Raw genomic sequence first — 25444 nt, forward strand, 5'->3', positions numbered from 1 at the left:
GGGAAGCCCACGCCTTGGCAGCAGAGTCTTCAGCAGGAATAGGGTCTGAAACTGTCACTAGGGAACAGTAAGGGCACAGGCCTTGCCTCCTAACCCTCATGGTACCTGTGGAGTGATGGGACCCTTGTTAGGCACCTTTCCTCCACACCACAGAGATTTTGTCTGCTAGGCAGCTTGATGGGTTTGGGTAAGCAGTTTTGAATATAAGGGCTAGAGCCCCAGTGGCCATTGGTCACCTTCATATCCAACCACTGGTCTCTGTGGTTACCTGTGGGTTACACACAGACACCCTGTCCAGGCAGGCAAAGGCCAGGGCAGCCTCACACCAGAAAAGACATTAGGGCCGCTTGTCTCAGAAGAGAGGAGCTGTGGGCACAGTAGGCCTGGAGAGCTTCTCCATATGTGGTCATGTGTGTGGCCGGAGATGAGGAGTGGGATGGGACGGCCATGTGCTTGTGTGTATCCAATACTGTGTATGTTTTGTGTGAAATGGCATATGTGGGAGAGACCTCGTGTGTGCATGAGAGACGCTGTGTTAGAGTACCATATGTGTGAGAGACGCCATATGTGTGTGTGGGAAACCCTGTCTGTGTGTGTGCACGTCTGTGTGAAGAATCTGTGGTTCAGAGGGAGCCAGGCAATCTTTGCATCAGTGGAGGTGGGCTGCCCAGTGGGGCCTTGGGGTGGCTATTGCAGCACCTGGGGGAGTAGCCTGCCTGGGTGAGTCTCCAACCCACTGTGATTCAGTCACTGTACCTGTGATCCCTACCCTCCATCTGCCTGCTTCCTCCCATTTGTCTTCCCCCAGCCCCCTCCGCCCCTCCCCAGAAGGTGACCTGTGTGAGCGCGGGCTCCACCACAGTCCGGGTAAGTTGGGTCCCGCCGCCAGCAGACAGCCGCAACGGCGTTATCACCCAGTACTCCGTGGCCTACGAGGCGGTGGACGGCGAGGACCGTGGGCGGCATGTGGTGGACGGCATCAGCCGCGAGCATTCCAGCTGGGACCTGGTGGGCCTGGAGAAGTGGACGGAGTACCGGGTGTGGGTGCGGGCACACACAGATGTGGGCCCTGGCCCTGAGAGCACCCCAGTGCTGGTGCGCACCGACGAGGACGGTAGGCAGCACCACATGAGGGCAGGGCGGGGCGGCACCCAGCCTTGGCTTACACCAGGGCCTTTGCTTTTCCACATACCTAGCAGACTCATCTTTATGCTGCAGGCTTAACTGCCCACACTGGGGAGATGTGGTTTATGGGACAGCCTGTGCTTCAGTCACAGCTCTTGGGCTGTGTCCAAGGGAGCTGGATCCTTCAGAGGCTTAGCAGGGGGAAGCAGCCCACCTAAGGTTTGAGAGGTCAGGAGTGGAGCTTGGTGCAAGTGATGCTCTCAGAAGAGCACCTTTATTAAGCATTGACATGATAAGGGGACCCAGAACAAAGTAGGACAGGGTGTGCTGGCTTGGGGCTGGTGAGAGGGCAGGTGTTCCAGCTCTGCCTGTTCCCCCACCTCTGCCTTCTAACCAGTGAGGTAGCCTCGGCCAGTGGCTTGGCTGGGCCGGTGCTGAGCTCTTCCCCCGGCAAAGAGAGGGAGCCCTCCACATTCCTCACTAGGGACAGACAATCTAAGGAAACTACGTCCAGTGCTTTCCTGTGGGGAGAGGGAGCAGAGGCATGGCCTTAGAGTTTGCTATGCCCGCGTGAGCCAGGATCAATACCACTAGGCCTGACTACCCTCTCCACCTGGCCCCCAGTGCCCAGTGGACCACCACGGAAGGTGGAGGTGGAACCACTGAACTCTACTGCTGTGCACGTCTCCTGGAAGCTGCCCGTCCCCAGCAAGCAGCACGGCCAGATACGCGGCTACCAGGTCACCTATGTGCGGCTAGAGAATGGCGAGCCCCGTGGCCCACCTGTTATCCAGGACGTCATGCTGGCTGAGGCTCAGGTGTGTCATTGGGGGTGGGGTGGGGCAGAAAGGAGGCCATGGGGAAGGGTGGACAGAGACTGGCACCTCCTCTTTGGAGCCCATATTGGCTCCTCCTCCCCTGCCCACTCTCAGAAGCACTTAGTGGCTGCCTTTCCTTCATGGTGACACCAGTGAGGCCCTGCTATATCAGGTGGGAGGAACTGAGGTCAGGAGGTTAGGACTAGATTCCAGGAAACTCCTCCTCCTGCCTTGGGTATCTTTCTGGTGTGCCTGAGCTGTGCCAGCTTAGCCCCTGGCAGGCCTATCTGCCCTGGTGATAAGCCTGGCTCATGCCTCTGGCTCAGCCACCAAAACAGCAGTGAGATTATCAGACCCAGGTCTCCATTGCCACCCCCTGCACAGACTTCAAGCCCCCACCTTACTTCCACCCTCATGGTTTGTAGGAAGCGCCTTCACAGTCACAGGGAGATGGGCTTTTGAGGCATGCCCTCCTCCTAGACAGTTTTGGGCTGGACATCCCTCCTCTAACAGCCAGAGGGCAGACAAGCACTCATAGGCTGGCTGCTCTCCCTTCCGAGCCATTGGCTCTGCAGAGCTCAGTAAATGGCTAAGCTGGTAGGAGCTCTGGTGGCATAGTATCTAAGGCATTTGACTGCTAACCAGAAGGCTGGCGGTTCAAACTCACCAGCTACTCCTTGGAAGGAAGATTGGGCAATCTACTTCTGTAGTGATACCTTGTCAGAAACCCAAGAAGTTGTTTTATGAGTCAGATCCAACTCGCAGGCAGTGAGTTTGGGGTTTTTTGTGTGTTTGTGTGGGTTGGGGGGTTGCTGCTCTGTCCTGGCCCTCCAAAGGATAGCTCATCCAGCCAGTGTCACCCTGCTCTCTGTTCTTCTGTCTTCTGGGGATGGCAATATCCATGAGGTTAGGGTGAGGCCACCAGGTGCTCTGCACACTGGTTTGCTATTCAGAGGAAGAACCTGGGGTATGGAGAGGTTATTGTGAGTCATCCAGATCAGCCAGCAAGTGAGTGCTTGGCTGAGGTTGGAGCAGAAGTCTCTGGACTCCTGGGAAAGGGCTCTAAGTACTGTCATGAGTCCCCTCTCAGAACATTCTGCTGAAGAATTGTAACGTCTGGTGAGAACTACACTCAGGGTCCCCCTAGTCCAGAATCCCAGCCTTGGGGGGACACACAGGGGCCAGTGCTGAGCCAGCTGGGGGAGGAGCCCAGGTTCCCCCATGCCCTCCCCATCCAGCTTTTCACCCCTGCCTAGGCTGGGCAGAGGTACAAACACATATGCGGTATTCTGTGGTGGACGCACCCGCATAGACAGGCCTTCACAGCTCTGGCTGGGTTAAGCTCTCAGAAGCAAAATGCATTTCTGCCCAGAGGATGCCCTCTTCCTCTTCTCAGTCTGCCAGCGATAAGAGGACAAGGGGCAGAGGAGGTGGGTGTGCATACCCGCCTGCATTCCTGGGGCAGGTTGAGAGCTCCTCATTGTGCCTCAGCAGACACACCCACCCAGAAACATTCTGGGAATGGGCTCCCTCCAGCCCCTCCCATCCTTAGGGGCCAGTGGCTGCAGCTGAGGCCAGTAGGGTTCCAGAAAAGCCACTTTGGGTGCCCCCTTCTGGTCCAGAGTGGTTTGGAAGATGCTGATCCACAGTCCCAGGCACTCTGCTCTCTTTGCCTCAGGCAGGACATGTGCCCATGCTCCAGGGAAGCCAGCTGAACACAGAGGTCCTGCTCTTGTGGCCCCTTGGGACTGGGTCATCGTGCTCTAACCCAGTAGACCCAGCTGTCCCCTGAGTTGTCCTGTCAAGGACACCTACAGCCTGTCCTTCACCCAGCAGCACCATCTGCTCAGCCCAGGGCCCCATCAGTACTGAAAGAGCCATGTGGTCTGTTCCCCTCCGCCACCCCTCTACCCCACCAGGGGCCAGGCTAGAGCCAGACCTGTCTCCTTGCTTTGTGCTTGTTTCCATCTCAGGTTTGTCTCTCTGTTTCTTATGGTCTCTCACTCCATCTCTCTGTTTCCTTTCATCCCTGTTTTTTTTTTTTTTCTTTCTGTTTCTTTCCTTCTCAGTGGCTGTGTTTTCATCTGTCTCATTCTCTTCTCTCCCCTTTCTGCCACCCCTCTGGCCCCCTCCTTGTCTCTCTTCCTCCCTTTGGTTTCACTCTGTCCCTTATTTTCCCTGGTTCTACCTCTGACCCAGGAGAAGAACCACGTGAGAGAACCTCCATGCCCCCTAGGCAAGGAACCTGGAGCAGAGGTGGGCCTGGCTACACCCTAGAAAGTGGCCATGGCCACAGGGGCCTATTGATGGCTTCCCCTACATGCTATTGTAGGGACTTTGAACAGCACTTTCCAAACAGAAGAGACTTAGGCCATGTCAGGCTAGAGCAGTGGATACTGTGTGAGGGTAATCTGGCCACAAGACCCCACAATCCCTCTAGCCTGGAGATGTCATGGGCCATATTCCTATGCTTTGGTTAACACTGGCCAGTCCCCAGGCTCCTAGTCCTGTAGGGCCTCGTATGGAGACCTCACATCCTTCACCTGTCTTGGTGATCAGGTATCCCCAGGAAGGACAGGGGTCTCAGTGGATCCCTGATCCTATGAGGCAGGCCCTGGCTCTGAGCTTGGCACCCAAGGCCTTCATACTCTTGCTGGCCAGGTAACCCCTTGACCAACCCCAGCCGTGATAAAATTCTTAACTGTCCCTGGGACAATCTTCATTCCTGGGTGACTATGTAAGTTACTGTCTCGACTGGGCGTCTTTCAAAGGGGAATAATCATACCATGATAACACATGTAGGCCAGGACCTTCCCAGGCAAAGAGAACATATGATCACCTAGTCATCCATTGTGGGTCTTCCGCTCTCTCTTCCGGAGCTAGCAGACCCATGCCCATGTCTGGCCCCCTGACCCTTGAGGCACCTCCAGGTAGTGTTCACTCATCTTCCTAGTTCCAGCACACCCTCTCCCCTCTTCACTGTTGACATGGGTGCCTGTCCTCAGGTTATCCCTGTCCTTCTCATCCCTGCCACACACAATTAGTGCTTGGTGAGGCAAGGGCTGGGATCTTAGGGAATGGGCCTGGGGTGCTACGTCCATTGGCACTTCAGAGGCAAGCCTTCCATCTGTCCTCCCCGGGCCAGGCCCCCTCTGGGCCAGACCAAGTCCTTCATCCTGTCTCCTTTCTCTCCCTCTCCCGTGGTCAGTGGCGGCCAGAGGAGTCCGAGGACTATGTAAGTAACAGGTGTGCGAGTGTGGGCAAGACCTGGGTCAGGCTGGGTTCTTGGGACACTTCCCCTCTCCTGCCTTTCCTCCCAGCCTGAGCTGCCAAGATCCACAGGGCACCAGCCACATCCAGAGAAAATTGGCTCTTAGACACAAGCACCGAGCTGAGCAGTGATTGGCATTGCCTCTAATCCTTCCTTCTCACCTGGCGAGCAACAATTTGAGGCCAATGTTCATGATCGACCAGGGCCTGGCCCCTGCTTCGGCCAGACAGGGATGGAGTTAAATCCAATCCTGATCATTAGGCCTTATTGATCCCTGGAGTGAAAAATCACCTGCCTCTGGGCACAGGCTAGGAGGGAAGTCTGGGGAGCTGGGTTTTGGCGGCGGTGTGTTCTGAAGGCTCAGCCCTGGGAGACCCTCCAGCTGGGGCAGGAGGGGGCCTGCAAGGGGTTGGCAGCTGCAGGGGCCCCGTCTGAGGCTCAGAGCTGGAGGGACAACAGGGTTGATGGTGACAGCTCTGGTCCCACTGCACGGCGGTCCCCTCCCTTCTCCCTATTCTTCCCTCTGTGTGGTATGGTTGGCCTCTGGTGGTGTTTCTCCGCATGTCCGGAAGCGATGTCTTTGCTGTAGGTGGGTTTATGGGCAGGTTCTGCCAACACAGGAAGACTCTGCCCTGTCTACCCAACATCACGGGGAACTGATGGCAGAAGTCCATTTCCAGGTGTGGGGGGACCTTGTTCTCCTCCCTGTCTTTCCTCCCCTCTCAGTAGATAAATTTAAGTCTGTGTTCAAATGAGAAAACTGATAGTTTGTGGAATAATGTATTCTCTTGAGTCAGGGGCTTGGAGGGGGGTCAGGTTGGGGCAGGCCTGGTCCTCTTTGGTGGTACCTTGACCCCCTCTGCCTCACTCCTTTGTGTGCATGTGTATGTGTGTGCGCATGCCCACCAGCAGCCTGACACCTGCTCACACAGGAGGAGCTTAGGCCCACAGCTGTGTGTGCATGCCAGGGGACTTGCAAGGGGCAGTGTACATGTAAAGCACTGTGCCCTGTGTGTGTCAGTGTATCAACCTCTCGAGGTGGCATTTACAGAACAGTGACACAAAGGAAATTGTGTGGTCCTTTGTTCTTGCCTGAAAGGAAGAATGAATTGCCTGCCCCAGGTGTGCAGCTCCTGGGATGGGTGGGTTCTCCTGGGCACACATCCCACCCACCTGCCCTGCCTCCAGCAGAGTCCAGCATGGAACAGCCCTTACCTCCAGGACCTCTGGCTGTGTGTGTCCTGTGGGCTCCCCAAGGCAAGGTCTTGAAGTAGCAAACATGCCCTCCCCTTGCTCTCCTGTGATGGAAACAGGCTCCTCCTCCTCCCTCACAGGAAACTACCATCAGTGGCCTGACCCCAGAGACCACCTACTCCATTACTGTTGCCGCCTACACCACCAAGGGGGATGGTGCCCGCAGCAAGCCCAAAATTGTTACAACGACTGGGGCAGGTAAGTGAAGGGTCAGGCAGAGCGGGAGGTGGGGGCAACGAGGAGGGCAGTGCCAGAGCCCCGTGCGTGGTTGTTCAGTCCCAGGCCGTCCCACCATGATGGTCAGCACCACAGCCATGAACACTGCACTGCTCCAGTGGCATCCACCCAAAGAGCTGCCTGGCGAGCTGCTGGGCTACCGACTGCAGTACCACCGGGCAGACGAGGCCCGGCCCACCACCATAGACTTTGGTAAGGATGACCAGCACTTTACGGTCACTGGCCTACACAAGGGTGCTACATATATCTTCCGGCTGGCCGCCGAGAACCGGGCTGGCCCAGGCGAGGAGTTCGAGAAGGAGATCACAACCCCTGAGGACGTGCCCAGCGGCTTTCCCCAGAACCTGCATGTGATAGGCCTAACCACCTTGACCACGGACGTGGCCTGGGATCCACCGGTGCTAGCAGAGAGGAACGGGCGTATCATCAACTACACTGTTGTGTACCGAGACATCAACAGCCAGCAGGAACTGTACAACGTCACCACTGACATCCGCCTCACACTCTCTGGCCTCAAGCCAGACACCACTTATGATGTCAAGGTCCGTGCACATACCAGCAAAGGTGCTGGCCCACTCAGCCCCAGCATCCAGTCCCGGACCATGCCTGTGGAGCAAGGTGTGTGCTGCAGGGCACGTCAGCGCCAACCCATGCGTGGCTGTGCCTGGGGACCTCTGCTCTCCTTGACCACTGATCTCTAGTGGCTGTGATTCACCAGCCTATGGTGTGTGACCCTCCAGTCTCTCATGACCGTGACCCACTAACCTCTAGTAAGCGAGTGCCATGTTCTCGGGTGTGTGATCTGTGACTTATGCTGTCTGACCTACTGACCTCTGCTGTGTGACCCTCCAATCTCTCATGACCATGACCCACTTACCTCTTTTGACTGCATCACTATTCTTAGGTGTGTAACCTACTGGCCTGGGGTGTGTGACACTAACCTTGGGGCCATGACCCACTGACCTCTAGTGAACGAGCTCCACTGTACTTTGGGGTGGGGCCCACAGGCTTCTCACGACCATAATCCACTCTTCTCTGGTGACTCTGACCTGGTGTCTGCATTTGAGCTTTAGGCAAGCACTGCAGGAGATCTGACTGGTGATCCTGCGGTGTCCTCGCCCTCTCTGTCCAGTGCTCACTATATGGGAGAGCTTGGGTTGACAGTTGAACTCTAGTTTCAAGCTGGCTGGGAGTGGGTATGCTTGGTACTCTGCAGCCATTCCTGAACTCCTCTGCCCCAACCAGTATCTCATCCTGGTGGGGAACTCTTCTAGCCTGCTCAGCCCACCCCAGCCACTCAGTCAGAGCTCACTCCCTCTTTATGCCTCCACAGTGTTTGCCAAGAACTTCCGTGTGGCAGCTGCAATGAAAACTTCTGTGCTGCTCAGCTGGGAGATCCCCGACTCCTACAAGTCTGCTGTACCATTCAAGGTGAGTAAGGGCCACCACTAGCAAAGCCCCGCACATACATGGGCCTGCTGTGTGCTATGTGTGTGTGTTTGCAAGGCAGGGTCCTGGTCAGGGGTGGGTGTGTGTGTGCGCGCGCGCGCGCGCGCACACGCTGTCCTAAGAGGCCTGCAGTGAGGAGCCTCACAGCCCTGTCACCCCACTCCATCCCCTGCAGATTCTTTACAATGGGCAGAGTGTGGAGGTGGACGGGCACTTGATGCGGAAGCTGATCGCAGACCTGCAGCCGAACACAGAATACTCCTTTGTGCTGATGAATCGTGGCAGCAGTGCGGGGGGCCTGCAGCACCTCGTGTCCATCCGCACAGCCCCCGACCTCCTGCCACACAAGCCACTGCCTGCCTCCGCCTACATAGAGGACGGCCGCTTCACCCTCTCCATGCCCCTCGTGCAGGAGCCCTCGCTCGTCAGGTGTGCAAACACAACCTCCAGGAGGAGGGGCGAGGCTGGGTGATGGCAGTCCTAATTCCTGCTCTGCCTCGCCCAGGTGGTTCTACATCGTGGTGGTGCCCATTGACCGTGTGGGCGGGAACATGCTGGCGCCGCGGTGGAATACACCTGAGGAGCTGGAGCTGGACGAGGTGCCCAGGGAGGGGACAGGGCTGCAGTGGTGACTTAGTCTCATTGGAATAACTGACTGTGGTGACTCCCCCCAGATACATGCTCATACTTGAAGTCACTCTCCTGGCTGCTCTGGCTGGCAGCTTACTCTCCCTCTCTGGGGAGAGGGACTCCAAGGTAGCCCCAAGGAAAGGATTGGCAGAGAACCCCCCCTGGGAGTTTTCTGAGGCTTCCTCAAAGGCTTACAGAGAATCCTCCAGAGGTGTCTGCTGAGATTCCCCGAGGTGGAATGTGGCAGAGGAACCTCTAAAATCCCAAGCCCTAGACTTTGGAGAGTCCCCTGGGTCTAGAGGCCACAAAGGAACCTCCAGTGAAGGAGCCGTGCAGCCAGCGTGGACAGACTCTTTCTAGTTAAGATGAGTGGCAGATTACTCATAGGGTCTCTTCTTGGGCTGTGTTTTGTTTCTGGTGTCCAGCATTATTCTACAAGGGCAGTGGGCTGAGCCAGGTGTAGCCTCATACTGGGAAGGGGATCCTCCATCTGTCCCAGCCCAGGAAGTTGATGTCCCAGACCACAGACCCCAGGGGTAGCATGCTCACTAGCGCTGACTCCCATGCTCTGCTCTGCAGCTTCTAGAGGCCATCGAGCAGGGTGGCGGTGAGCGGCGGCGGCGGCGGCAGTCAGAGCGACTGAAGCCATATGTGGCTGCTCAGGTGGACGTGCTCCCCGAGACCTTCACCCTGGGGGACAAGAAGAGCTACCAGGGCTTCTACAACCGGCCCCTCTCTCCAGACCTGAGCTACCAGTGCTTTGTACTCGCCTCCCTGAAGGAGCCTGTGGACCAGGTCTGTTTGAACTGGCTTAGTGCTGAGCACCCTGAGACCCCAGGCCCCGTCTGCACCAGGCATCTGATCAGCCAGGTCCAGTTAGTCCAGCGACCTCAAGGTCCTAGGCCTGACCCCAAGCTTAAGCCAGTCTCAGACACCCTGAGATCCCAGGCCTAGGTCAACCCAAAAGACCCCAGACCTCCACTAAGGGATCCTAAGACACCAACTCCCAGATCCCAGGAAGCCAGGCCTATCTACTCCCAGGGACCCAGTCCAAGTGCAAGTTAACTTGGTCCAGGAGACCAGGCATCACCCAGCCCAGAGCCATTACTCCAGGGTTGGAAGGCAGGGGGTGGGGAAGGGTCTCCCACTGAGTTCACAGTCCACGCTGTTCCTCCGCTGGGCCGCAGAAGCGCTATGCCTCCAGCCCCTACTCGGATGAGATCGTGGTCCAAGTGACACCAGCCCAGCAACAGGAGGAGCCCGAGATGCTGTGGGTGACAGGCCCAGTCCTGGCGGTCATCCTCATCATCCTCATCGTCATCGCCATCCTGCTGTTCAAGAGGTAAGTGCTGTGCCCAGGGCTTCAGGGGATGCTACCTGCCCCTTGCTGGGCGTACAAAGAAGAGGCAGCTACACTGGTCTGGCCTTGACCCTGAGTTCACTGGGAAGCCAGGAGGAGCAGAAACATACATGTTTGTGTACCTGCACCTGCACACACACGTCTGTTTGGGTGGGAGACCCTCTGTGTGTGCTCACCTGGATGTGCTGTTCCACACGCATCCTGGTTGCGTCTGTCTGTCTCTCTGTTTCAGTGGATGTGAGTGTGTGTCTTCCTCTTCATCTCCAAGACACCAGTTCCTGGTGTCCTATCTTAAGCATCTTCCTCTGTCACTATTCCTAGATGACTCCCAGAGGCCCAGGCCCACCTGCCCATGGACACTCACTTAGCAGATCTTCATTGAGCACCTGTTGGGACCCCAGCTGCCTCAGATTCAGTGTGTCTTTAACACTGAGCCATCACCCCGCCCCTGACAGTCCTCCTCTGCCCCGCTCCATGTCGCAATGACTGTGGTCCTATCCACCAAGTTACCAACCAGAAAACCAAGTGTTACCCTCCCTCTCCCCCTCCCACTCTACCCAATCTTCTGAGAGTCCTAGCCTAAATATTATTGAAATATACCCTCTTCTCCCTCCTGGTGGGCTCCCCACAAGGTCATGCCTGTGCAGGGCATAGCTAGGGACCTGGACACATTAAGTCTCAGTCCTTTCTCTTAGATAGTTGCAGCGACCTGCCCTTAGAGTCTGTCCGTACACCTCTCAGGCTGAAAGATGTTTTCAAAAGATTTCACTTTATTGTTCAGTTTAACACCTTTTGGTGGCTACCAAGATAAAACCTGACTTTAGTCTGACCATCAGGTGCATGGGCAGTCTAGCCCTGCTACCACCCAACATTATCACACTGCACTATATGCAATCCCCAGGGTCTCAGGCTGTGCCCTACTGCTCTGTAGCTCACCCTATTCTCACCTACCTGGCACCTGCCATCTCATCCTTCAAGACTCAGCTCCAGCCTCTGATGCCCCATGAGGCTTTCCCCAGCCCCACCCCTCCCCATCCTGTCTTCCGTCTGTCCCTGGATGCTTTACAGAACATCTCAGGATCTGTGTCCAAGTTAGCAGTCTCCCGCCCCCAGCATGAGGTCACTTTTGAGGAATGTCAATGAACATGTTGTCAGATGGATGTATGTTGGTCCATGTGTCTGAGTGCATCTCCACATACAAGTTCCTATATCCTGGCCTGGACCCAGTGCCTATTTCCTGAAGAGTTGGCTCCCTCCTTGCAGGCAGGGACTTTCCCTGGTCCCAAGCACAGAGGCCTATGAGTGGAGCCTTGCAGAATGTCCCACACACCCACTCATCCTCCTTCCCATTCCCTTCTGAATCCTGGTATCTAGGAGAGGCAAACGCTCTCCCTGTGAATGTCATGTGGTGCCATATATGGGTCCTCGGTGTCCCCACATCATGAGAGGGCCTGAGTGCTTGGTGGAAACAATGACCATTCCTTTCTTCTGTCCTTGCTTGTCTTTCGGGACCTAGTAAACAAGAAAGGTAGGAGTCATTCCTTCTCTTCACACATCTCCCCCTTCACTCTCCCCTCTGCACATTTTGGGCTCAATGGGGGGGGGGCGGGTGCTTCTACCGGAAGCCTCCTGGCCTTTGACTTTTAAGTAGCAAACTGTCCAGTCAGCTCAGCTGAATCCTGGGTTGGGACTGAGTCCTCTCTGGAATGAGGGGTGGGTGCTGTCATTGTCCAGTTTGACTTTATGCCCTCTGTGGGAGATGCTCCTTCTCAGGGGCACAGGCATAATGCAGACCTCAGACACTTCCTTGAGATCACAGACTAACTGGGCTCCCTGAGACCTTCCTTAGGCTCCCTGTTCTCTGAGAAGTTATCTCAGGGTTGCAGGGACCAAGTGCTGCATATACGCCAAGAGCACTCAGTGCAGAGCAGCAGGGAAGCGTGTCCAAGCACATACTTGCACACATTCCCACATCCATATGAGCTCATCCTTCCAAACTCACACGGGTATACAGAGAAGGGGCCACTGGTTCCTGTCAGTAGCTGGGCCCTGTAGTCTGTCTCTGACCCACTGCTCTAGACACAGGAGCTGAGGCCAGTGAAGAAGGACTCTGCCCTGTTAGGGTGACACCTTCCCCATCCCTCCCCTGTTGCTCTGGTCATTTATCCTGAAACCCTGGTAGCCAGACAGTTGGGGCCCAACCCCCTGTGATGTTTGCATATTTTATGTGTCATTTGCATGTTTACTGTGGTGGCCTCGAGGGAGGGCGGTAGCCACTGCCCAGCAGTGACCTGCCTTCTCTCCAAAGGAGCACTGCCTCTGCGACCCTTTCCTCCCTCGCTGCACCACCCCTTGTCTACGCCACATCCCTGTTGTCTCCCTGCCCCACCCTTACCCTGTGTTCTCTCATGTTAAGGCTGCTCTGCCCCTGGCTCTCCTGCGCTCAAAGACCCCAGGATGAGGTGGGAGGAGGGTAGAGCCATTGACAAGAGGGTCTGTGGCAGCTGGCTACTCCATGTATCGCTGTCCTCCACCTGGACCTCTCACCAACCTCTCTTCTGCCTCTTCAAGGAAAAGGACCCATTCCCCATCTTCAAAAGATGAGCAGTCGATTGGGCTGAAGGATTCCTTGCTGGCCCACTCCTCTGACCCTGTGGAGATGCGGAGGCTCAACTACCAGACCCCAGGTAAGGCACCTCCCCCACATGCTTGCCCCCAGCCCAGGCCACTGGAGTCTCCACTGAGAGCCCAGGGCTCCCGGCCCCCGTTTCTGGCTCCTCTTTCTCATTTTGGCCCTTCTCTATTGGCTCATCTGCTTTGGACTGATATCAACAGCTGGACAGTTGTCCTTCGTCCCTGGAGCCTCTTGAGCAAGGCATAGCTGCTTAGCTCCTGCCTTGTATTTGCTCAAGGTCTCGTGTGTATGGGATGAGGACCCCCACAGAGCACACATCTCTACTGTGGAGGGAGGGCAGTATCTGTGTCTGTGCCTGCGCTCAGTTCCGCTATACAAAAAAAGATGGTGTTTGGGGTGTTTGCAGTGGGTAATGCCCCATCAGACGTGTGGGGGTAGGGTTACCTACATTTGACCCTTCATTGGGGTTGATGCCAGCACAAGGCTTGATGGCTGCCCTACTTCCACAGCCACTCTCCCAGGGCATGAGAGGTCATTGTTCCCTTGCCCTCAGCAGACAGCTCAGGCCTCTTCTGGGAGGAGCTTCCCCGACTGCCCAGCCCCAGGCAGATTGGGTGCCCCCTCGATACCCAGAGCCTCTCTGCTCCTCCACCATGGTTCCTCTCACACTGGGGTGGGAATGCCTCAACTGCTGTCTTGCAGCTCTGTGGCACCAGGAACTATATCTTGTTCATGTCCCTGTCCCTTGTATTCTGCACATGGTGGGTTCTTTCTGAATGTCTATGACATGAATACTCAAAAGCAAATGAGTGTGTGAGCTAACACGTGCATACAGAGATTTATACATGGAGCTGTGGTTGGGTATTAAATTACCCCAGAATTTAATGGCTTAAAACAATTATCATGAATGATTTTTCACAGTTTTTGTGAGTTAGGAATTCAGACGGGCACAACAGGAACAGCTTGTCTCTGTTCTGGAATGTCTGGGCCCGCAGCTGGAAGACTTGAAGGCTTGGGGCTAGAATCACTTAAAAAAGTGGTTGGCAAACTGGCTGGTGAGCCAAATAATGGCCCACCACCTGTTCTTCTAAATAAAGTTTTATTGGAGCAGAGCCATGCTCGTTCATTTTTTTAATTCCCATGACTACTTTCATGCTACAATTGCAAGGTGAAGTAGATGTAACAGAGCCTGTATGTCTGCAAAGTTTAAAATATTGATTGTCTGGCCCTTTACAGGAAAAGTTTGCCGACTCCTGAGTTCTAACTAAAGGTTCGTTCATTCACGTGTCTGGTGGTTAATGCTAGAATCAGCTGGGAGCCTCTTCATGTGATTTGGGCTTCCTCACAACATGGTGACTGAGTTCCAAGGGCATCTTGAGAAAAAGTGAGCAAGAGAGACAGCAAAAGCCAGGCAGACCTAGCCAGCAGTCACAACCTAACATGGTCAGATCTGCGAGAAATGACAGCACTGAGATGGTGGGGACTGGGGGGCAGAGAAGCCTCTTCCCAGAGGGTATGCCAAATCATGTGGTCTTTGGCCGAGCAAAGCGAAGGTGAAAGGAAGCTTCTTCCTTTGATGGAAAGAGCATGTGTAGAAGCTCAGAGGCATTGCATGTGTATTAGATTTTAAGTATTTTGGTGTTTGTGCAGCATTACGGTTGGGAGCTGGAGGGATATTGAGAGCCAGGAGGTAAGACTGGATGGAGGGTTAGGCAGAGGTCCAGCTACAGGGGGCTGATTATGCCATGCTGAGGGCTCCATCTTGAGAGTAACAGGGTGGCATTGAAGAGTTTTTTGACAGGGGAGTGACATAATCAGAATTTAAGAAATACCACTGTGGCTTCTGTGTGAAGAATGGATTAGAGGGGAAGAAGGTGGGACAGGGAGACTACTTAGCAGGCCATCAAGAACCTGGATGGGGTGGTGGCATGGGGGTGGAAGGAAGGGCAGGCCCAGGACAGTAAGGAGGTGTGCTCCACAGGGGTTGGTGAGGAAGTAGGGGGAGGCGAGGATGCCGAGTGGCTGGTGGCCCAGTAGTGGAGTGGGAGGATCTGAGGGGTGTGTGTGTGTGGGGGGGGGTGTCCAGGTGCAGCCATGTCTATCGGGAGCCCTGCACTGACACCTGGCAGAAACCAGGTGTGGGAGGTACCATGGTGCAAGTTGTAGTCAGAGCCCAAGAATAGATGGGCTCTCCCAGGGAGGGGACAAGGATGAGAGAAGAAGCTGGAAAAGGAACCCAGGGGAGGAAGCAAAATTTAAGGAAGGGTGAATGAAGACTAGCCAGAAAGATTATAAAGGAATAGCCAGAGAAAGGAACATTCCTGGTGCTGAGGCAGAGGAGAGTCACACAAGCCAGTGACTTAGAACAGCCGGAAGACCATATAAGAACATTGGCTTTGGCAGGTGGTGGGCTGCTGGGGAACTTGGAGGGAGAATGGTGCTGAGTCTTGGGGCAGAGAGCTCCAGTGGGTTAAGGAGTGATGGGGAACGAGCTCTGGAGCAGCCTCTTTCGAGGTCAGAGTGTGGAGGCCATGATGCAGGAACATAGCAAGAGAGTGCAGGGGAGTGAGGGATCCAGAAAGGCATTTTCTCTTTCCCAAAATGGAAATCGTTTATGGACAGTGGTTGAGGTATCTGTGGTGTGGAGCTGAGATGCTGGGTGGCAGAGCAACAGCCTGAGAGGCTGGGGTCCAGAGCACTGGGTGTGGGGTGTGATTGAACCTGGGCTAGGGGGATGGGCAGGGATGCCTCTCCCTCTGCGTTCTAGGCCAGGTGGGATGGGAGGCAGATGGCGTTGTTGGTGAGAAGGGAACATACTGCTGGAGTTCTCACCTACTGGCCCCAGGTTTTTCTCACCTGCTCGCCCCAAGCTCGAGAAGGAAGTGGTTAGAGCAACTTGAGAAAAGTGGTAGCCTGATGTGGGTGCTGAGCAGTGTTAGGGCCCAGGGATCAGACCTTGAACCTCTGTGGCTGGGGGCAGGGACAGATGAAGTCAGATGGATTCATGGTAAACCCTAGTGTTTAAGATGGATGCGGAAAAGTAAGGACAGGGGAGGAAGGACAACGGTAATGGAAGAGAAAAAGTAGGGATGATGCATAATGGCCTTCACTGCTGGCAAAGGCCACATGTGAGGAGGAGGGGTCGGGAGGCAGAAGGACAGGAGGCTGTGGCCCAGGGGTCAGGGGAAGGACATGATGAAGGTCTCTACAAGTACAGAGATAGAGAACTCAGAGGCCCCTGGCAAGGAGAGGCATCCCTGTGGCCATGGACAGCGCCATGTGATGGCAGCACTTGGCAGAGGACACACCTGCCAGCCAGGACCAGAGTGTTCAGTGAACCAGGGACAAAGGGGTGGTCAGTGAGGATGGCAGGACTCTCCCACGCTGAGGGTTTCCTCTATATTTTTAAGTTCAGCAAACATTTATTTTTCTCTTTCATAATTTAATTTTTATTCTGGAAATGTTTCAAACCCACAGAAAAGCTGAAAGACTAGTACAGTTAAAACCCACAGCCATTGAGGAATTCTGACTCAAAGCAACCCTATAGGACAGAGTAGAACTGCCCCATAGGGTTTCTAAGGCTTTAAATCTTTGTGGAAGCAGACTGCTACATCTTTGTCAGAGTGGCTGGTGGGTTCGATCTGCCAGCCTTTTGGTTAGCAGCCAAAGATTTTAACCACATTCCACCAGAGCGCCTGTAGTACAGTTAGTGTGTGTATATATCCCTTATGGCGATTGACTTTTTAATTTCTTGCCACTTAGGGGAAATTTTCTTTCCCTTTACCAAGTCATTCTAAAATAACCAAGGCCAGATTTGATACTAGAAGAGAAAAGGGTTGGTTTGGACCTCCTTTTCTGTCATGCACAGGCCCCATGGGGATGGGAGCACTCTCCTCTAGAGAGGGACTGTTGGCCGTGTTATTTGGGAGGGAGAAGGGGCTGGTGGGTAGGACTTGGCCCACAGCCCTAGGCCCCTTATTTCCCCCTTTCTTCTGCCAGCCCCTCCTGAGCCATCTCAGCCTTCTTCCCTACCTAACCCCACACACACAGGTACTGTGTCTGATTGTGACGTAACCAAAGAAAGGTTAACATGCTCTTTTCTTGCCCCGTCGTATTTTGTTTTGTCTTTGTTTTTTCTCTGCAGGTTCCAGTGCCCCCAGTTGCCCGAGTATCTCAAGTTAGTTTTCAAAGTTCCCATGTTTGGGGGATACTTTGGCTTCTGTGTCTGTTTCCACTCCTTTCCTTTTTTTCACCCCCTAGTCTCCTTCCTTCCTTGAAATCTGTCTCCCCTTCCTTCTCCTTTTCTCTCCGTCTCTTTATTGTTTTCTTTCTCAGTCCCCCATTTGCACCAACTAGCTTCCTCCACTGCTGTTGGTTTCCTCTCTTGCTGGCCCCTGGCTCCCTCTCTTTGCCTCTCTCACCTCTGCTCTCAGTCTGACACCTCTTGCTCTGTGCCCTCCTGTCCCCTTGTCTCTCACATCCCTCCTCTCTGTCTCTCACTGTTGCTCTGCCATGGTCTCTACTGTCATGAAGACTCCATCCACACATTCAGGGTTTGGGACCGTGATTTTACCGAGTCTCTCTCATGGCCCCTGGTGCCAGTGAGGGGCAGGAGGGCTGTGCATGGGTCAGGCCAGTGGGGTGGATGCAGGCTGAAGAGCCCCCTGCCTCCAGAGTGACGGGAGATGTGCTCCTGTCCTGCCTCAGCTGCGGAGGGAGGAAGCCTCTCATCCCTGTTGAGCTGCACCTACCAGTCGGGTCCTGGTGCCCCCACTCAACGCCGTGTCATGGACTTGGTCTTCGTCACATGCTAACAGCACACTTCCCTCTGTCTTCTCCTACCCTCCAGCCATTGTGTGCTCCACCACCCCTGTCGCCGCATGTGCTGCTGTCTCCATGCCACCAGTGCTCCATGGTCACACGTGTCCACATGTGCACATACATGCATTGGGGCTGGCTCTGCCTCCCACCTTGAGCTGCATGCTAACTCTGCCCATGTATGCCTCCCTCCCCAGGTATGCGAGACCACCCGCCCATCCCCATCACTGACCTGGCAGATAACATTGAGCGCCTCAAAGCCAACGATGGCCTCAAGTTCTCCCAGGAGTATGAGGTGAGATGTCCCCAGCCCCTCCCACAGCCTGGCCCAAGTCTAGCCCTTTGCCAGCTCCCCTGTCCTGTCTCGGGTCTGGGGACTCATCTGAGGTCCCTGCTGTCAGTTGTGGACCCTAGGCCAGAACACGGAGAGGAGAGGTCAGCTGTGGCCAGACTGGGCTTCTCAGGTGCTAAGCCTAGGTGAGACCCTTCTGAGCACCCTCTGGTGGTCACCTCAGGAGATGCTTTGAAAGGCTTTGAGTGCCCTGGGTCTAGACACTCAGATACATGCCTAAATGCTAACAGACAAAGACATAGAATGACAGACACAGATTGATGATAATAGCCGTAATAGTGGGCATTTCTCGGGAACTGACTGAGCCAGCACTGAGTCAGATGGTTTGTGTTCATCATCTCGTGCCCTCCTCCCACAGCCCCACAAAATGGGCACTGTGATGATCCTGTGTTAAGGGTGAAGAAACCGAGACTCCAGGAGAAGTGATTTGCCCAAGGTCAAACAGCTAATGACTGGTGGAGCCAAGACTCAAACCCAGGCCTGCCCGATGCCTTGTGTCCTGCACATTTGTGCGTTCATGTGTGTACTCAGATCGGCACAGTGCAAGCATCATAGAGATGGGGATGCTGGGGACTCCATGAGCGGAGGGCCAGGCTCAGGGCCCTCTCCATGCTAACCTCTCTATGGCCTTGGCTTCTGCCTGCCTACAGCTCAGACTTGAGAGCCATGCCCCATTGGCCTGGGCTCTAAGGGCTTCTATCCCATCCACAACTGGGATGACTTAGAATGTCCCCAGGACACTTACCCAGCTAAGGAAGTGATTTATTAGAGAAGGTGGTGATAAAGCAGAGACCTCGTCCTCTCAGAAGCATATGTGGGGTGTTTGCCTTGTCCACTGCTGTTTCCCAGCTCCTCACACAGGCCTGGCAGCTTCCCTTCAGTAGGTGACAGATAAACTGATGGGCTGGTTGCTCCTCTTCTAGTCAGATGTCTACCCTTAGCTGTGTTTGGAGGACACATCACTGGGGAGCAGGATTCCCATTCCAAGGAAGGGCTGTGAGCCAGGTAGGCTCCAGTCCAATGAGGAAATTGAGCTTGCCAGGCAAACTGATGACTATGTCTGCCATGAGGAGACCATGCTGCCTCCACCTATAGAGCGCCCACTGGGGCCCTGGTTTGCAGAAAGCCATGCTGCAGGGATAACTAAGCTTGCAAGCTGGGCTCTTTGCCTTCACCTCTATCTGATAGGGAAGGCCTTCCATGGTCTTCTGCCCATACACATCTGGTGCCATCTCCCATGCCTGCCCATCCTTCAGACAAATTGCCTCTGTACCATCTAGGTTCCTAGTAGCCTTTGCTCATAGCATTCACCCTTCCATCTTTCACCCACTTCTCTGCTCCTATCTGTTGTATGAACAAAACCCTCCTCCTCCAAGAAGCTACCCAGGCATGCCATGTGCTTTCCTACGCCAAGATTCTGTCACTCCATCATCTTTAACATTCAGTCTTCCACACCCATTTCCTGAGCACTTAATTGTGTGTCATTCCCTATGCTGAATGCTGAGGCTATGGAACCAAATATCACCTCCCCCATTGGCATGTTAATAATGGATTGACACATCCAGAGAGATCGTTAACGTGGAGTATGCTACTATGACAATACGTGGAAGAGGTAGGCTGGTGGCACCAGAACAGGAGCAGGGTTGGGGTGTGCTGATGGGTCTAATGGAGTCATTAGTGACACTGGTCCTCTGGAGAGTAATGAGGCTGGTGCCCAGATATGAGGATGCCCATGTGTTAGGCTGAGAACTTTAGATTATTCTTTTTATAAAATGACGATGACAGTAGAACCTGTCTCATGAACATTAGATGAGGGAATACATGCAAAATGCTTAGAGCAGGGCCAGGCACAAAGGAAATTCTCACTAAGACTAAGTTTTTACCATTATTGTTATCTGAGGTGATGAAGAGTCATGGAAGACATTTAAGCAGGAAATTGATATTCAGGTCTTCATTTTAGAGGAGTTCTTCTTGGCTACTGAACAAAGAGTAGCTTGAAGTGGGGCAAGAGACAGGGCGTTGCAGCCTCTGGATTGGAGCAGGCAGTGACAGCAGGTTGGAGGAGCTGAGTAGTGTTTGTCCACTGATCACTTACTGAAGAGGAGCTTATGCCAGGCCCATGCAAGGAACCGGAAAATAGCATGGGTTAAGGCAGGCATCCCACATGTTCTGATAGGATAGGGTCTCTGCTTTTGTGTGTCTATCTCTAGCAAAGCCCTTTGTCATTGGGTGGGTGGCCTGTGGACATTGTGAGACACCAGCATATGGTGACTGATTGGATAGGGGCACCAAGGGGTTATTGACGATGACTTCTAGGTTTTGGCCTGGCCTTCTGGATATATGGACAGTGGCGCCATTCATTTGAGATGGAGTCCTAGCAAGAGAGGAAGGGGGAGCTGATGAACTCAGCTTTGAAAGGGTTGAGCTTGAAGGACCTGTGGACCTCCAGGTGGAGGTGTCCAGGGCGCTGTTGGGTATTCAGATCTGGAGCTCAAGAGAGAGCTCTGGCTGCAGCTGGGTTCTGGGCATCTCCAGCATATGGATGTCAGAATCTCAGGAGCTAACGAGGCCACCCCAGGAAGGCAACAGAATGAGAGAAGAGGGCCCTGGAATGAGCCCTGGAGGAGTTGTGTCCTGTCTATAGGAAAAGCAGATGAAAGGAGAGGAGATAGAGAAGGGACAGCCAAGATGGAGGAGGAGTGCCAGGCAAGGCAAGGCATTGGTGTCCAGCCTTCACAGTATCTGGGGCTTCACAGCTGACTGCTATTGCTTCTACCTTGTTCTGTGCTCTTGTTTCATTATGAGTGTAGAGCTTGAGGGACCTGTCTCCTGTCACCACCTTACCCCAGACCACTTTACTGGGTAAGGGGATTTGGTCAAAGAGTCCATGGTCCAGCCCCTTCCCAACAGGGAGTGGTCCGAGGTGTGGCAGCCTCTGAGCCCCATGGCTGGCCAGGGAAGTGGTAGTGACTCTTTACAGCACCAGGGGACAAAAGGGCTGGCTTGAGGGGACAAGGCAGGGTCCCCCTAGGGAAAGTAGGTAGACCTCAGCTCTGACCCCACACCCCCTGGCCCTCTCTTCCCCTGTAGTCCATTGACCCTGGACAGCAGTTCACATGGGAGAATTCCAACCTGGAGGTGAATAAGCCCAAGAACCGCTATGCAAATGTCATTGCCTATGACCACTCTCGAGTCATCCTCACCTCCGTCGATGGTAAGCCATCTCCCTGCTGGCTGGGGTGACATTCTGTCTTACAGAAGAGATCTGCGAGTCCTGGGGTGCACTAAGGGGAGGTAAGCTGGGCTAGAGGCCCTGAGATAATGTGCTCCCATGTCCTTCCCCATCCACAGGTGTCCCTGGGAGTGACTACATCAATGCCAACTATATTGACGGCTACCGCAAGCAGAATGCCTACATTGCCACACAGGGGCCGCTGCCTGAGACCATGGGTGACTTTTGGCGGATGGTGTGGGAACAGCGCACAGCCACTGTTGTCATGATGACACGGCTGGAGGAAAAGTCCCGGGTAAGACTACAGGACCCTGCCAGGAGGAAGGGTGGAAGACACTCATCCTGCAGGTGACCTTGGGCACCTCCTGTCCATAGGGGAGGAAGTCCCCTAAGGCATTCCCCAAACACTGTTTTCTTGGGGTGTTAACATGTTCTCCAGATATTGGGATGTTCCTGAATATTGGCATGTTTCCAAGATACTGGCGTGTTGCTGGGATGTTAGCATGTTTCCCAGATGCTAGTGGACTCCTAGGATGGTAGTATGTTTTGCCAGATGCTGCCATTTTCCATGAATGTTAATATGTTCCCTAGTTGCTGGCATGTTCCCCAGATGCTGGTGTGTTCCTGGGGCACTAACACATCTCCTAAGTTAATTAGTAGAAAGAGCTGCTATCTGCTTTTGCACTGCAAAGCATTGACTGGAACATAAAATTTACAGAGCTTGAAAATGGCGCATAAACGTTATGGGTAAATTTGGCAGAAAATGTGCCTGGTGTGATCTGGTCATGAATAAATAATTTTCAATTATGGCCCTTATTCCACAGCTAGGGCGAGGGTGGGGACATAGCACAAGGACCTGACGTGGCATGTTGGGGCGTGGGGGACAGACAATGGATCTGGAATTTCAGGGCTGAGACCTTGTAGTCAGGGAGGCTATACTTTGGATACCCTCTAAATATCCCCTCTACCCCCTTCCTACCCTACTGCTTCCTCTGCAGGTGAAATGTGATCAGTACTGGCCGGTTCGTGGCACTGAGACCTATGGCCTCATTCAGGTGACCCTGCTGGACACAGTGGAGCTGGCCACCTATACCGTGCGCACCTTTGCACTCCATAAGGTATGGCCTCCTCCCAAGTGTTCATATCCCACCCCCAGCCCCGTAAGGGCAGAGCCATGGGCATGTTGTGCTGGGGTTGAAAATGGGAGCCACATGTGTTGGAGGGTCAGTGGCTTAGAGGTGTATAAATCAGTGTGGGTGGCCTGTGGCATGGGTGGAATGTGTGGGGACAGCAGTGCAAGCATCTTCAAGCTGCCTTATGTCATTTCTGAGTCTCATCAGAGGCCAGTGGGTCTAGCCTCAGTGACGGGTCATTATGGTCTAAGTCTGCAGCAGGCAGGTTGCTGGTTACATCATCTCTCCCCACCTTCCTCCCCAGAGTGGCTCCAGCGAGAAGCGGGAGCTGCGTCAGTTCCAGTTCATGGCCTGGCCAGACCACGGGGTCCCCGAGTACCCAACCCCTATCCTGGCCTTTCTGCGGCGGGTCAAGTCCTGCAACCCATTGGACGCAGGGCCCATGGTGGTGCACTGCAGGTGAGGAGTACAGTGCCCCCGAAGAGGGTGGTTGGGGTGGGAGGACCTGTGCTCCAGCTGAGCCCATGTCCTGCAGCGCGGGCGTGGGCCGCACGGGCTGTTTCATCGTTATCGATGCCATGCTGGAGCGGATGAAGCATGAGAAGACAGTTGACATCTACGGCCATGTGACATGCATGCGATCACAGCGGAACTACATGGTGCAGACAGAGGACCAGTACGTGTTCATCCATGAGGCATTGCTGGAAGCAGCCACGTGTGGGCACACAGAGGTGCCCGCTCGCAACCTCTATGCCCACATCCAGAAGCTGGGCCAAGTGCCTCCTGGGGAGAGTGTTACTGCCATGGAGCTTGAGTTCAAGGTGGGGTTCTGGGGAGGCTCTGGCTGGACTCTAGGGGTCTAGACTGGGCCATGGGATGATCCCCAGGCAGCTGGGCCTGACCAGCCCTCCCTCTCACCAGTTGCTGGCCAGCTCCAAGGCCCACACATCCCGTTTCATCAGCGCCAACCTGCCCTGCAACAAGTTCAAGAACCGCCTGGTGAATATTATGCCATACGAGCTGACCCGCGTGTGTCTGCAGCCTATCCGTGGCGTGGAGGGCTCTGACTACATCAACGCCAGCTTCCTGGATGGCTATAGGTCAGCACACTTTTGACTGCCTACCACAGAAGACCAGAGTGGGCTGGGTTAGAGCAGTGAGGGCTTCCTGGAGGAGGGGTGACTTGGGGGAAAAACTGTGGGCCCAGCAGCTCTGGCATGTTCAATCTTGTGTCTACCACCAGACAGCAGAAAGCCTACATAGCCACTCAAGGGCCTTTGGCAGAAAGCACCGAGGACTTCTGGCGCATGCTATGGGAGCACAATTCCACCATCATCGTCATGCTAACCAAACTTCGGGAGATGGGCAGGGTGAGCCTTCCCCTTCCCCAGTGGGGCTTTATCATAGCCTGGGAAGGCCCCCAACCGTGGGAGACCACCAGCCATCCTTGGGAGAGAAGTCCTTTGCTCTCCCAGCTTCCCAGCAGCAAGCCGCAGACCCCCACTATCACCACCTCAGGCATCCCGTTCCAAAATCCTCTGAAACCTGGAGCCTCTCTCCCCCTTTCCTCCCCACCTGAACATGGTGGCCATGTCTTCTGTCCACAGGAGAAGTGCCACCAGTACTGGCCAGCAGAGCGCTCTGCTCGCTACCAGTACTTTGTGGTTGACCCAATGGCTGAATACAACATGCCACAGTATATCCTCCGTGAGTTCAAGGTCACAGATGCCCGGGTGAGTGTTGGCAGGAGGGTATGTGTGTTTGCACACCCAGGTGTGAAACGGCCTGAGCTCACATGGGGTGGGGGGCTGCCTACTTGGTACCTCATTTCAGGAACGTGTGTTGGGTGTGAGGTGTGAACACATTGCCCAGGGAACCTCAAGTGTACAACTCCACAGGTGCATGGCTGTCATTGTACAACTCCAGCCTGGCCTGGTGGGGCTGCAGCTTCAGGCACTAACCCTGTACCCCTCCCACCCACCTTCCTACTAGGACGGGCAGTCTAGGACTATCCGACAGTTCCAGTTCACAGACTGGCCAGAGCAGGGTGTGCCCAAGACGGGCGAGGGCTTCATTGACTTCATTGGCCAGGTGCATAAGACCAAGGAGCAGTTTGGGCAGGATGGTCCCATCACAGTGCACTGCAGGTGAGGCTGTCCCCATGCAGGTCTGGGGTGAGCCCAAGTGGCTGGCAAACCTGTCTGAGGTGGACAGGACTCCTGACCCAACCCTGTCCCTGAGCAGTGCTGGCGTGGGCCGCACCGGTGTGTTCATCACTCTGAGCATTGTCCTGGAGCGAATGCGCTATGAGGGTGTGGTCGACATGTTCCAGACCGTGAAGACCCTGCGCACACAGCGTCCTGCCATGGTGCAGACAGAGGTACACAGACTCCACCAGAGCCATTTGCTGCCTAGTGCAGTTAGACACATAAGGACATGCTCAGGGCAGAAATGAACAGGATGTATTTATTCATTCAGCAACTCTGGAAAGAAACCCAACTCTGAGTGGTATGCCTGGCACTGGGCTAGGGGCTGTGCATAGCAGCCCATGTGGGGAAATGACAATAAACATAAACATGATTGGGGCAGCAGGGGAAGGCAGGCAGCTATGAGGGCCCAGGAGAGGACAGGAAGAGAGTTGAACCTTCTGAGGCTCTGTCAGGACAGCTGTCTGGGTCTAGCACCTGGTCTTGGTAGCAATCTAGATACTCTCCCTGGATTGGGGTTGGGTGTGCCCACTGGGGCTGCCCACACTGACTTAGCCCCCACCCTTTCCTGACAGGACCAGTACCAGCTGTGCTACCGCGCAGCCCTGGAGTACCTCGGCAGCTTTGACCACTATGCAACGTAACTAACGCTCCCCTCTCCTCCGCCACCCCCACCTGGGGGCTCCGGAGGGGACCAGCTCCTCTGAGCCATACCGACCATCATCCAGCCCTCCTGCACGGATGCTGTTGCTGGCAGAGCATAGCCCACCGGGATCACAGCGTTTCAGGAACATTGCCACACCAAATGGAGAGCATAGAACACCCCGGGGCAGTGGGTAGCAGGCCAGCAGGCAGGTGCCGGATCCACCTCCATCCATCAGACCCGCCTGGAGGCTGCTTCGAGCTCTGTTCCGCTGCCGCGT

General features: G+C 54.7%; 1 protein-coding gene across 1 annotated transcript in view; it reads left to right on the forward strand.

Moving 5' to 3' along the window:
• The window catches only part of PTPRF (protein tyrosine phosphatase receptor type F), an 86966-nt gene extending 61801 nt beyond the window's left edge, over window positions 1-25165 (forward strand). The window contains exons 10-32 of the mRNA XM_007953048.2: window positions 809-1114; window positions 1750-1943; window positions 5152-5178; window positions 6549-6666; window positions 6745-7323; window positions 8039-8136; window positions 8330-8583; window positions 8660-8753; window positions 9364-9579; window positions 9972-10126; window positions 12716-12831; window positions 17795-17892; window positions 21040-21163; window positions 21301-21476; window positions 22180-22299; window positions 22619-22773; window positions 22850-23135; window positions 23236-23414; window positions 23558-23684; window positions 23922-24047; window positions 24307-24461; window positions 24559-24694; window positions 25097-25165. Coding sequence (XP_007951239.1) covers window positions 809-1114; window positions 1750-1943; window positions 5152-5178; window positions 6549-6666; window positions 6745-7323; window positions 8039-8136; window positions 8330-8583; window positions 8660-8753; window positions 9364-9579; window positions 9972-10126; window positions 12716-12831; window positions 17795-17892; window positions 21040-21163; window positions 21301-21476; window positions 22180-22299; window positions 22619-22773; window positions 22850-23135; window positions 23236-23414; window positions 23558-23684; window positions 23922-24047; window positions 24307-24461; window positions 24559-24694; window positions 25097-25165 — 3908 coding nt within the window. The remainder of the gene's footprint in view (window positions 1-808; window positions 1115-1749; window positions 1944-5151; window positions 5179-6548; window positions 6667-6744; window positions 7324-8038; window positions 8137-8329; window positions 8584-8659; window positions 8754-9363; window positions 9580-9971; window positions 10127-12715; window positions 12832-17794; window positions 17893-21039; window positions 21164-21300; window positions 21477-22179; window positions 22300-22618; window positions 22774-22849; window positions 23136-23235; window positions 23415-23557; window positions 23685-23921; window positions 24048-24306; window positions 24462-24558; window positions 24695-25096) is intronic.
• Window positions 25166-25444: the final 279 nt, after the last annotated feature.

This window comes from Orycteropus afer, unplaced genomic scaffold, assembly GCF_000298275.1.
Source record: "Orycteropus afer afer isolate SDZICR_OR568_19922 unplaced genomic scaffold, OryAfe1.0 scaffold00370, whole genome shotgun sequence".
NCBI classification, from domain to species: domain Eukaryota; kingdom Metazoa; phylum Chordata; class Mammalia; order Tubulidentata; family Orycteropodidae; genus Orycteropus; species Orycteropus afer.